The sequence below is a fragment of the Zeus faber genome (assembly GCF_960531495.2).
Source record: "Zeus faber genome assembly, chromosome: 8".
Classification (NCBI taxonomy): Eukaryota; Metazoa; Chordata; class Actinopteri; order Zeiformes; family Zeidae; genus Zeus; species Zeus faber.
In genome coordinates this window covers 26667585-26679856 of record NC_137195.1, presented here as the reverse complement: position 1 = coordinate 26679856, position 12272 = coordinate 26667585, and the positions used below count along the sequence as shown (strand labels likewise).

At 45.1% G+C, this 12272-nt stretch overlaps 1 protein-coding gene across 1 annotated transcript in view; it reads right to left on the bottom strand.

Moving 5' to 3' along the window:
• The window catches only part of adamts16 (ADAM metallopeptidase with thrombospondin type 1 motif, 16), a 61227-nt gene that overhangs the window by 38690 nt on the left and 10265 nt on the right, over nucleotides 1-12272 (bottom strand). Inside the window, exons 4-7 of the mRNA XM_080004867.1 lie at nucleotides 6970-7357; nucleotides 4656-4858; nucleotides 2272-2355; nucleotides 714-873 (exon numbers count right to left, since the gene is read on the bottom strand). Of these exons, the coding sequence (XP_079860993.1) occupies nucleotides 714-873; nucleotides 2272-2355; nucleotides 4656-4858; nucleotides 6970-7357 (835 nt within the window). The remainder of the gene's footprint in view (nucleotides 1-713; nucleotides 874-2271; nucleotides 2356-4655; nucleotides 4859-6969; nucleotides 7358-12272) is intronic.

Genomic DNA, 12272 nt, shown 5'->3' with positions numbered 1-12272 from the left:
TAGGGTAAGAGGGCAGTGTGCGCCTGTGTGTTTGTGGCAGCAAAATATGTGTGTGTGTACGTGTGTGTGTGTGTGTGTGTGTGTGTGTGTGTATGTGTGTTTGTGCCACAACATGGAAGTGTTTTCTCACAGGGAGTTGACATGGTCATTACCCCAAACAAGCTGCTGTTAGTTTGTTAGGATGGTGTACTTTGACTGTGAAATGCCATGATTTAAATATAATTTGAAGAATGGCTATTTTAAATCAAATTTTCTTACTTTCGATGTTAATACCCTTCCACAAAGCCCACGGAATAGAGACCATTCTACAACATGTTTTTCTAATTCTACACTTAGAAAAGAGTAGGGAAAAGATCTGACAGAAGCTGCCCGTCTGCTCGACATCTGGTCTAGTGTGTGGGATACGAGGATGAGGATGTGTGACGGAGGAGGGGAGCGTCTTCCCAGAGTGACAAGAGGAACCACAGTAAGAGGGAGGGAGAGAGAGAGAGAGAGAGAGAGAGAGAGAGAGAAAGAGAGAGAAAGAGAGAAAGAGAGTCAAACACACACACACAGAATGGAATAGACAGATTTCCCCAAGGAATTTGTATTGCACATTACTGCTGTGACCGTGACCTTAAGTCTATTACCGGTCAGAGAAATGAAGGGTTTGGGTGAAGAAACCATTATGGTGCTAATGAAGATGATAATAGTGAAGAAGAAGGGACCCTCACCCAGGGTGTCACAGGGCTCGTTCTTCCAGGAGCAGATATCCAGCCCTGTGAGGAGGATGGCGTGGTCGTGGCGTCTGCCCTCCCTGCCGCCCAGGGTGGACTGCCACTGGCAGAAGCTGTTCAGGGTGTGGTCGGCGTGGTGGTTGATCACCAGACCGGCCTGCGGAGACAAAGAAGAGACTGAAGTCTTTGGGCTTCTTTCAAAAAAAAAAACTTGAATTCTTCCTATGAGTCCTGTGAGAAGCCAATGCTGGATTCATAAAACACCGCTATTGAGTCCCTCAATTTTGTGCTTTTCCAAGGCGTACCATAATATTCATATTATGAAAGCCAATTGTTCTTGAACTGGATGTGGGTGGCTGTTCATGTGGATTTATATATGTATATATTGATACTCAAGTATTTTCTTTTAACCTAAACCTTATTTTCCGTTCATTGGCTCAATGGGGTCAATGGCTCAGGGGTTAGAGCGGACCACCTAATAATTGGAAAACTGCCGATTCTAGCCCCGGCTCCTCCTGGTAGCATGCTGAAGTGCACTTGAGCAAGACACTAAACCCCAAACTGCTCCCAATGAGCCTTGCATGGCTACCTCCATCTGTGCTTGAAAAAGTAAGTAGCTTTGGACAAAAAGCATCTGCTAAATTACTTTGTGATTGCCATGAAAAAAATATATATATTTATCCAGTATTGCGAGAAATCCGCTGAAATATGTAGTTCAATGGGGCAATCATTTATCTTTTATTTATTGATCTGGCCGCGTTCTTCCGTGCTAGAGTTAATTTGGCCTTTTAGTAAAAAGCCACAAGAATTAAATTATTTGAGATGATATGAAAGAGGCAAATCTGATGCCATTGACCGGTGCATTCCTTTTCCTATTTGAGGGAACTGACACGTGTCAGGGGTCAAATGACTATGACTACGATAATGTCTATTTGGGAAAACAACAGTGTTTTTGAGTTTGAGGAGACAAACTGTTTGCGTAACGTTAAAATAGATAAAATGTCTCCTCCTTGTGTAACGTAGTTCAAATGTTGACATGTATGGGCCTTGACCACATGTACTGTAGCTTGTGAGACATCGAGAAAGAAGCCTCGAAAATGCAACATTTTTGCCATTCCATTCTCTGACATTGACCCTGCGAGGGAAGAAAACCATTTCACAGCACACGCAGGTGGACGGAAGCCATAACTCCTCCACCCTACCTGCTTGACTCTTTAAAAAAAACCCTGTCTCTCTCTCTTTCTCCCCCTCTCTCCCTATCCGTCTCTCTGTCTTTTACTTTCTCACCATGCCATTCTATCTCCCTCTGTTTGACTTTGAGAATTTCCCTCCTGAATCCTGGCAGAGATCCAAGCAAACGCACACCCTGTAATTAAGGTATCGGTGCAAATGTACTTAGTTTTAAGACGAACCCCCCCCCCCCCCGGGAAATTCTCAGAGACAAAATCTGGAACTCAGGGCGGATAATCTCAGACAATCAATAAACAAACACGTGGATCATTTTCGTTTCTCAGCTCCTGAAAGAGGTTTCCTTGGACCCGAACAAGAAACGTACCTGCTCTTCGTCCAAAAGCACGAGACCCACTATGACTATGTTGATGTTCCCGCCTATGGTTCCGTCTTTGAAGAGACTTGAGACCTGGTTGGCGCACACACACACACACACACACACACACACACACACACACACACACACACACACACACACACACACACACACACACACACACACACACACACACACACACGCACACACACAAAATAGATGACATACAATATACTTAATCCTGTGTCTGTTATTTGAAGAACACTTTCAATTGCCTGCAATCAGGGCTTATCATCACGATAAACCCCCGTTACCATAACAAGTGTTTCTGTTTACAGCAGCACAGCTATGGAGTTAATTTCCCCCTCTGGCCCTTTTACACAAATATCCAAACACTTTCAAAAGGACTGCCTGGCCAGGAAATGCTTGCTCTTATTCATTGTTTCTTCTAACCCTGACTCCCCATCTCCACAGGTGACCCACATTTTTTTAAAGCGGAACAAAAACAGGATAAGTGTAAATGGCTTTCGCACATGCATTGTTTTCAGAGCGGGTTTTTTATAATTTTACAATTTTTATAGCGCAATAATTACAAGAAAAAATAGTTGAAATGGCTTTGAGATCCTTCATCCATCGATGACTGTGGTCTGCTTTTTTCAACACCTAACTAAGGTGCGCATTAGGTCGGGGATATATGTGTCAAACACCGAGGAAACGAGAAACCTGGACATTCCTTTACAAGATAACAGACAAATGCCCCTGCGATGGTATCACTGATACAATACAGTCGCAACTGCTGTTTCCAATTCGGCCCCTTCTACTCACGAGGGGTATCTAAACATCGATCAGAGCTGCGGATTTGGGCTTTGAAACCAGACTCCCGATTCTCCCTCTCCCTCTCTCAGGTCCCGTGAATACCTCAGGCGTCACTCAAAGAGGATCCCCCCCCCCCCACCCTTTAGAACCTTCTCCTTCTTGCCTTATGTATATCATATCGCCAACCCGCCTCCCAGAGCCTGGTGACAAGACAGGGCTTTGGTTTGAGTTTGTTTCTTAAGTGTTAAAGTGAGCTTGAGTGTGTTGGCAGATCAAAATATGGAATGGTTTGCCAAAATGTCAAAACATTTCTCAACGGTGCAGAGATTACAATATATTGCGGCCCAAATGAGTTTTATTTCTAATCAGACGCTTTTTAAGTGACTCTGCTGTCTGCTTTAACTTAAACGTGATACCGCCAACTGAAATGACCACGGTTTAAGATATCAAATCTCTCGAGGACCTCGGGATTTCGGCATTGCAGGGGGGGGACGCTGCATGGGGGTTGGTCTTCTGAAACTTCATATTGTATTTATGTGACTCTTCACCGAGACCAACCCCCCCTTCGGTGTGAGACGGAGTCGTGTTTTCAAAATAGAGGGCTTATCTTTGGATTTGTCAGTCAGTTGTTAAGTAGCCGAACGAGCATGGCGAGATATGTTTGGAGATCAGCTGAGCAGGGAAGGAGACCGGGTTGTTGTGGCGCATAGTGAAGATTATCCCAGGAGATATGGCTATTTTTTTAAGCGTTATTTCAGAAAGAAATGAGTGCGTGTTGTTGTCTCCCTTCCCCAATTTCAAAAAGATTAAAGGTGCAATAATAGAACTCTCTAAACATTGAATATCTTATTGTATGACGAGGAGACGTTCGGGTCCCCTCTCTGCAATGAGTCTGTACCAAAACTCTTGAATGCCTGTGATCGTAGCACATTTTGTCTGTGGCCTGGAGAAGTCTGTTCATCTGTTCTTGTCAGGCAAAAGAGAAGGGTTTAAGAAAGTGTTCCAACGAGAAACATTGGCGAGCTGGCAAGCTCTCGGGGGAAGCAAAGTATTCCCACTTAGCATTCTTGGATTGTTTTGATCAGGTTATGATTGATTAGTGGCTCCTCTACAGGTGGAACATTTCACATCATGACTGTGCCACAGGGTGAGCGGTAAACAAAAAGAAAAGACAGACAAAGCAAAAAAGCACACTTATAAAGTTCTCTCTCTCAACGCTCTAAGGTTTAAGTTGTACAGCGGAAAAGAAATGCACCCCGAATCCCATCGCTGCCTCTCGAGGATTCCGTTGTTACGGTTCATACTGTGCGCTCGCCATATTGTGTTTTGAAACTGGACTCAACACTGCCTATATCGCATGTCCCCCGGCTCCCACCCCCTTCATCTGTCATGTCTCCCTCCACCGTACGCTAATCTAATAGAACCGAGTGTGACCGTGCTGGCGATCTTATCTAAACAGGGAGACCAGAAAATGAAGTAAGCTGTGAAATAGCACTCGCCGTCCAACCCCCCCCCCAGCCAACTTCTTCACTTCAGCCTCTCGCGGTACATCTGCCTTATTCAGTAAAGTCCCTCACCATATTGAGCACGGTGAGCACGTATGTGGTGATGTTCTCCTGGCCGTGGTTGTCCATCATCTTCTTGTCCACCACCACCAGCGTCTCCACGTTGAGCTTCCGGCCGCCGTGGTTCTTCATCAGCACCGCCCGCTTGCTCCTGGGGAAGAACTTGTACTCGTCGGGCAGGATGACCGGGTCCTGCTCCAGGGGCTTGGGCATGTCTGGGAGGGGAGAGACAGGGAGAAAGGAGGCGATGAGATAACCCTTCATTGCAGGCGTTACAGAGAGAAGGGGAAAGATGGTCGGAAGGGAAAGGAAGATGCATCAGGGCGATGCCAGTGTCATGAAGTGGTGCTACCGCATTAGGGACAGGAGTTTCGAAGTACATTAAGTGGGAGGTTTTAAATGGGCTAACAGTATTCTAACAAACGAGGGGGAAACAAAGCATTTTTTCAACCCAGGTCTTTATTCAAAATGTCGTTTCTCAACAGTAAACCTCAAGGCTTTACTGTTGAGAAACTCTCCGCTCTATTGCAGCTTCTCACTGTGCTTAAATGCAGTCCAACTTTTAAGTGTCACAAAAAAAAAAGGAGCCTATGAAAACGAGAAGCTCACCAAATAGATTTACCAAGTTTTTCAAGGCTTTAACATTTGTCTGTTGGACTTCATTTCATCCCGGTGAGAAGCTGCTGCAGGGTGGTACGTTTCTCAATAGTAAAGCGTTCAGCGAGGCTCTCCTGAGAAAGGTTAGAAATGATGGGAACCAACGTTTCAACCCAGACTGGGTCGAAAAAACAGCGAACCGAGATGTATCCTTTAACCAGGTCAAATCTTTGGAAACAAAAGGAGCAACTGGCATATCGACAATGGTATACATATATGACACAACCCCTCAGATCTCATCTTGTGAGGTATCTACTCCCTTTTAACACAAGCTGACTGTGCGATATATAAGACTTAAAATAAACACTCTCCAACAGCCAAATGGTGGCCAGTTTTGGCTGTGAATACCCTCTAAGAACGACAGTTCCATAAGTGGCTTTGCCAAGTGGTCGACCTTATTAAGTCAGTTTTGTTAGCGCTGTAAAAATGAAAAGGCTAATGAAATTCGTAATTGGCGGTTTTCTCGAGCTGGTCGACCGAAACATGTTCTTGATCAGTTTGGAGAGACTTCCTCATGTTGACTCTGGCAAGGGCAACATTTTGCAACAAAGCTACGTAATTTAAAATGTCTGGAGTCCATTAATGCTGATTTGAGCATGTCATTTTGTCGTAAATATCCCTACTTTAAATGTCTGCCTGTCTGAAGAATCTATTTTTAAAGGAGTCCGTGAAATTAGACTGGGCTCATCATGCTGGTAGACAGCAACTTCACAGCGAGTTAATGGAGAGGCAAAATAATCGAATTATTGTCAAGTTCTAGGTTGCTTATAAGGCACTCTCTCTCAACACCTTTCTTAGTAGAAAATGTTTCGGTGGAAAAAGCTTTTGACAAGCGATCCTGAAATAAATCCTTAATAAAAACATCAACTACTCAGCGGCGCTCTGGGTTTTAACTCCGTAATTTAATTTGAGTTGCCGCTTGGGACTCTTAAGTTGACATTCACCTACCCCGCTTGGACATTAGTGCGACGGTTCACACCATTCGAGCTGCGGCGCTCTCTGAAAACCGCGGGTTTTTCTCACCTAATCTCACCAATCTCCATTTGCACATGTCCGGGTTATCGTAAACTTTCACCCCGAACCGCCCGGGCGCGATAAACTAGAAAGGGCTGGAAAGTTTGCTTACACAGCCGGAAAGCAGGTGAGCGACCAAAGTGCCTTTTTGGCTGAAACACGGCACAGGTGTTGGGTGATGTCACCGCGTGGGAATGCAAACAGCGGTGTGTTTTGACGGGGGGTGGACAGACAGCTGGGGTCCCGCAGAGTCAATGGCGGTGGTACTACCCCCCAATCCCCCCCTGTCTTTGAAATGACCCCCACAAGCCGCAAAACCCGCAACGTCAACCCCTCCTGAAATAATTTTGGGAGAGAGATTTTTCACCTAAGATTCAATTTTAGTCAACATTTTTAATTTGAAGCATTTTAGGTCTGGGTCAAATCACTATTAAAATCAAATCAAAAGTTTTTTTTTTTTAACTAGGACTTGATCGATAGCATCATTCACATTCAATGGAAAGGAAAGCAACATTTTAATCAAAACAAAATAAAAACAAGCCAACATATATTGTGGTGTCTTTGTTTTAACCAGCTATGGAGAGAACCAGTAAAGTGTCTTCAATCATGAAAGCAGATTGCATGGTGATTAGAATGAGAGATTGCCCTTACATACATTTCTTCCGTCTCCCGCAGAAGTGCTGCCTCTGTTTCTCCCCGTGTCTGTAGTCGCCGTCGCGGTGATGGCTGTTGCGGCGGTGACGCCCGTCGTCTCCGGTCATAGTCCGGTTGCCGTTGCTCCCGTTGCGATGATGGCAATCGGTGTATGGATCTTCAGGCAGCCCCCTGGTTGTGGGGTGAGTTTGTGGGCTCGTGGATCTCTTGGTCAGAACGTGGGCCCGGGGAGCTGCTGTTCGGCCGATCTGGGACGACGTTTGGGCGTTGGTCTTGTAGAGGACGTGTGGTTGGTGACCCAAAGGTCCGGTGAAGTTCTCCCTCCGGGCCCAGCCGGGTGACACGGGCCTCAGGAAGTAATCCGCGTCCTGCGTTCGGATCAGACCTGACTGGAGGCAAAACAGACAAGCCCATTAGTGTTTCACCGGCAGTTCGCCGGCTTCTACCACCCCGGTCCTCGATACTAATGGCACTATTGTCAAATGGAGACCCGAGCGAAACACACCCACAAACACTTGAATAGTGCACTCTCTTAAATCGCCCTCATAATCTTAAACTACTGGTCCATGATGAAGTATTTGAAAGACGACAGGCAGTGTATATCTTAGCTGGAGGTGGACGAGGCCTTTGAGGGGCTACGTATTATTTTTCGCCCTTAACATGGTCTTGAGGTTTATAAAGTAAGGGGGGAAATGCCACTCCTGCCGCACCAAGGGACGAAAAAAATACCATTTGTCCGGCCGCTCATTGAGCTGGCGCATAAATCTCGGTCAGCAATTAGTCAAGATTCGACTCTTAGGTCATTGCCAACTGACTCCCATAAACCTCGACCTGGCTCAATTACCAGCCGTGTTTCTTCATGTTCAACATCTGCTTTGCTGTCCAGGGTCAGATGTTATCTAAGCACATCTAAATGAGACTTGGCTGGCCTGGAAAATGTGGAGCTGTTTCCAACAAGTGGGTGCGGTTGAGGTGGGATGCATGTCTGTCTGTCTGTCCGTGTGTCTGTCTATTTATCTATTATCCCACTTTTAGGTTCATTTTAACTTGTGTTTTGTTCATTTCTAGGTAGATGGGGTTTGTTACCATTCTTCTTTTGTATATTTGTATAGTTTTATTTGCATCATATGGATTTATTGCCAGAAAAATAAACATACAAATAAACAACAATTAATAATGAATATATTGAATGTATAATAATAATTTGTAATATATAACTTTTTTATTTGATCTTGTAATTTTAGGGTGGTATATTGCCTTTTTCTATTTTCATTGTTTATTCTTAGGTTTATTGTTAGGTCTTGAATTGTTTGTTTATTGCTGATTCTATCTATCTATCTATCTATCTATCTATCTATCTATCTATCTATCTATCTATCTATCTATCTATCTATCTATCTATGTACAGCATATATTTCTCATTATTATAGATAAACTACAGCTGCTATATACTAAATATAGTCTGTAGTTTGTCGATAGTTTATAATACTAAACTGTAGACAAAACTCTGGGTGTCTCTCTCTCACTATTGCCCCAATCTCCAACAACGATTCTCTCCGAACACGCGCCACATCTGTGCTACACTCTGCTGGCAGCGTGGCCGTGCTTGGCCATGGCGGCGGTTCCTCTGCAACACGCTTAATTGACTGCAGTCTCCTTTTGAGCTGTAAGCTGCAAGTGGAGTGTGAGGTCCTCGTGTCAGCGCAGCTCACGTTCTGGCTGTCGGAGAGCGACTGCCACAGTGGCAGCGGTGAGATCGCGGTTGGCCCAGAATCTGTGGCGTGCGGCGCATGTGAGAGTGTAATGAGTGTGAATGTGTGTATGTGTGTGTGTGTGTGCGTGTGCCTGTGCGTGTGTGCGTGTGTGTGTGCGTGTGTGTGCGTGTGTGTGTTTGTGTGTGCGTGTGTGCGTGGGTGCATGTGTGCATGAATGTTTACATTACCGCGTGTTTGAGCATGCAATGTTGTGTGTTAATTAATAGACATTATGCACAAACGAGGGACTGTCTCGTTCTACTAATCAGCGGCTCCTACCAAATCAGGGATCTATTTGTGATGGTTTTTTAATGCTCCTTTACTTGTGATTTTTCCACATTTCCACTAACCCTCCGTCAGCTTATCAACCGCACATCACAAGGGCGGCTGAAGGGGAGCCCCTTGGAAAGGTTCCGCGACTGTAATAAGTCATAGATTGGAAAACGGTTAACCCTCATCACCCGCGCCAGAAAATGAATCTAAGCTGTGACTATAAGAGTGAGTCTGTCGTGTGTAGAGATGTTCCATCTTTCCTGGCAATACCCTTGGTGGAAAACAGTGGCTGGCTTTGGTTTATTCAATCGTGAAATATTAGTGAATGCAAATCTAAACTTGCGCTGCAAGTCTCAAGTCTTTCCTTGAACTTCCTTACGGCGCTGCGTTTCGTATATTATGGTATTAATGTTGCGTTGTCGCTCCGAACTGGCTCTCGTCTAACACGAGAAGGCACCTCCATTGGTTGCGATTTGTTGTTAAATGTATTCATTTCAGTCGTCCCTGTTATTGAAATCAACTCGCTTAGACATTTAAGTCAGTTGTTTTTATTGGTTCCTAATTTAGAGTTTCAGAGGAAATCGGCAAAAGGACCTCTGCTTCTCAGGCTCTGACTGGAATCACTGACCAGACTCCTTACCATCCCTAACATCACATAGATGTTTAAGAATACCCTGCTCTCTTATCTTCATGCTTTCAAGGGCAATTTGTTTCATATCATTTATAGGTATGAGAATGTACTTATGTTCATGTTTGTTGTGTTTGCGTAGTCTTGTAATGTAGCGTGACCTTTGACATGAAAATGAGATGATTGACATTTCAAGGTGTTCATCCAATCAATAAATTATATACGTACCGCATAATAAGGTCGAAAGGAAAGAAACCATTTGTGGCATAATGTCATCCAAAATGGCTGACCTTGCGAAAACTTTTTGCACCGCTCCCTACTGCATGCCAACGGAGAGCCAACTGTTTGTTTTACAGGTGGTTCCACTCTTGCATAATGATTATTTCTCCTGACTGGTGCTTGAGGCACAAAAGATAACCACAGACCGCAGCGCTGAGACATATTTGGCGGCATATTTACAGCAGAAAACACAATTCTTGCATCTACTACTTAAAGGGAAGATTACAATCTTTGAGTTTCCTGTTTAAAAAAAACAAAACAAAAAAAAAACAATGGGGGGCCTTGGGAGATAATCGGTTCGCCCTCCACCGGAGAAGCCGGTGTAAGATGCGTCAGCAAGGCAAAAATCTGTTCGCCCACCACCCAACGCATCGCCAATCAAAGTAATAGAGAGAAAGAGAGTATTAATGATACACGCTAAGAGATACGAGGGAGACAGGGAAGTGTAATGGAGAACTCCTGCGAGTGTACTTCCACCTTCCAACTCGCCTCCTTCCAACAGGCCTGCCAACGGTCAAGAGCTAATCCCTGGCTGGGGTTCCGCGGCCAAGATCATTGGTTACAATCATTTGTGACAACCAGTGCACGATCTTGTCATGCGCGTGGCACTCGCCCCAGCGCTGCGCAATCACAGACGATTGTCATAATTTTGTTTCCAAGTCACGGCAAGCCGAAGGCCTCTGACCCCGAACTCTGCTGCTGTCAAAACCCGAACACGCTACATATTGAAGTTTGTGTGTATCTGTGTGTGTGTGTGTGTTGGGGGGGGGGCAGGGCTCATGTAGACTAAAATTAAAACAGCCCTCTGGGGGAAAATGCATGGCATGTCATGGAGAGACAAAGTGAAACTTCTAGAATTTGGAAGCCCCACCCAAGCAAGGGGAGATTTAAGGCTGCGTTTGGTGGGGACTCAAATGGAAGGAGGGGTGGGGTTTTTTCCCTCTCTTTCCATAATGTTGGGGGTTTAGTTAGGGGTGAACTCATGCGGACAGCGGTGAAACCAGTTGGGACGAAGATGGAGAAGGGGAAATGGAAACTGGTAATGGGTGAGTCAAACACGGGATTCACACCCGGCGCCATTGTGCCACCTGCAATAATGTCAGAATACAGTAGATTGCTGGGCCGCGTAATTCAATGTGAAGAAGTCATGGATTTCAATGCATGCTGTCATATCCTAACTGCGACAAGCTCGCGGAATTGGCAAGACAAGATCCCTCAAATGACAAAATGTTTACTGTGCAGACCAGACGAGCGCATTACATAGCTTTTACTTTTGAGATGATAACTGATATTTGAAATGCTATCCATCCATCAATCCATCCATCCTACTGTGGGCATCCAGGCAAGGAGACACCCTGATTGGGAGTTCCAGTCCATTGCAGGGTCACGTATGTATGCTCATATGTAAAGTTGATGGAGACAGATCAAGCCTTGCGCTGCCACGGCGAGCTCAATCCCCACTGAGCCACCTTGCCACCAACTGTAAAATTTAGCAGTGGTTCTTATTAAAAATAAGTTTTAGCTCCAGGGGAATTTAACAATCCCTCTTGGACGACGAGTGATGGGCTTGTTCTGCCAGCGTTGGAACAAATGTGATGGCGTAGTGAGAGCCTGGTGAGAGCGTCGGCTGAAGATGAACGCAATGGGTTACGCCGCTCACTTTCACAGGCCCCCCTTTATACAGGCCTCATGTCTTTCCACCGTGAGATCTGCCTCCACGATTTCACACTTGCCAAGCACAATTTCGTCTACAAACCGATATGGATTCTAACTAAAGAAGGTGGAATTAGGGCTCAATTTACAGCGTAACAATAAATGCTGCAACAGACGGCCACGGGTCCTGATTAGTCACATCAACCATTTATTAGAGTTATTCAGAGAGATGGGTGGCTCTGAGGACTCTGTGTTGGGGATATAATCACATCTGAGCCACCACTAGGGATTCTGCACGCAGCTCAGCAGAAGCGAGAGCCACATGATGAGACCTTCCGCTCCACACACATGCTGCCGTTTCCTCTGCCTTTCAGTCTGCTGTCGCCCTGGTCGGCTGGACCGCTTCCCCTTCAGACAGCCCTGAGAGACCCAACGTTGATCCTTCAATGACCTCCCTTCCACTCCTCTTTCCCCCTCTCTTTGTCTCTGATGCCAAATGTTCTCTCTGTTAATCCACGTGCTCGCCAAACCGATGTTGACAATTATGAGCATTAAGAGATGCAAGTACATTGGGTTCATGTTCAAGAACCACCAAGAACAGGACCTGGAAAAAAAAAAAACCTACACCTATTTCCTCTGTAAATAATGAAAAACAATATTTGTTATACATTCATACAATAACTAAACAAACATATTACAAAAAGCTTTATTTTGACA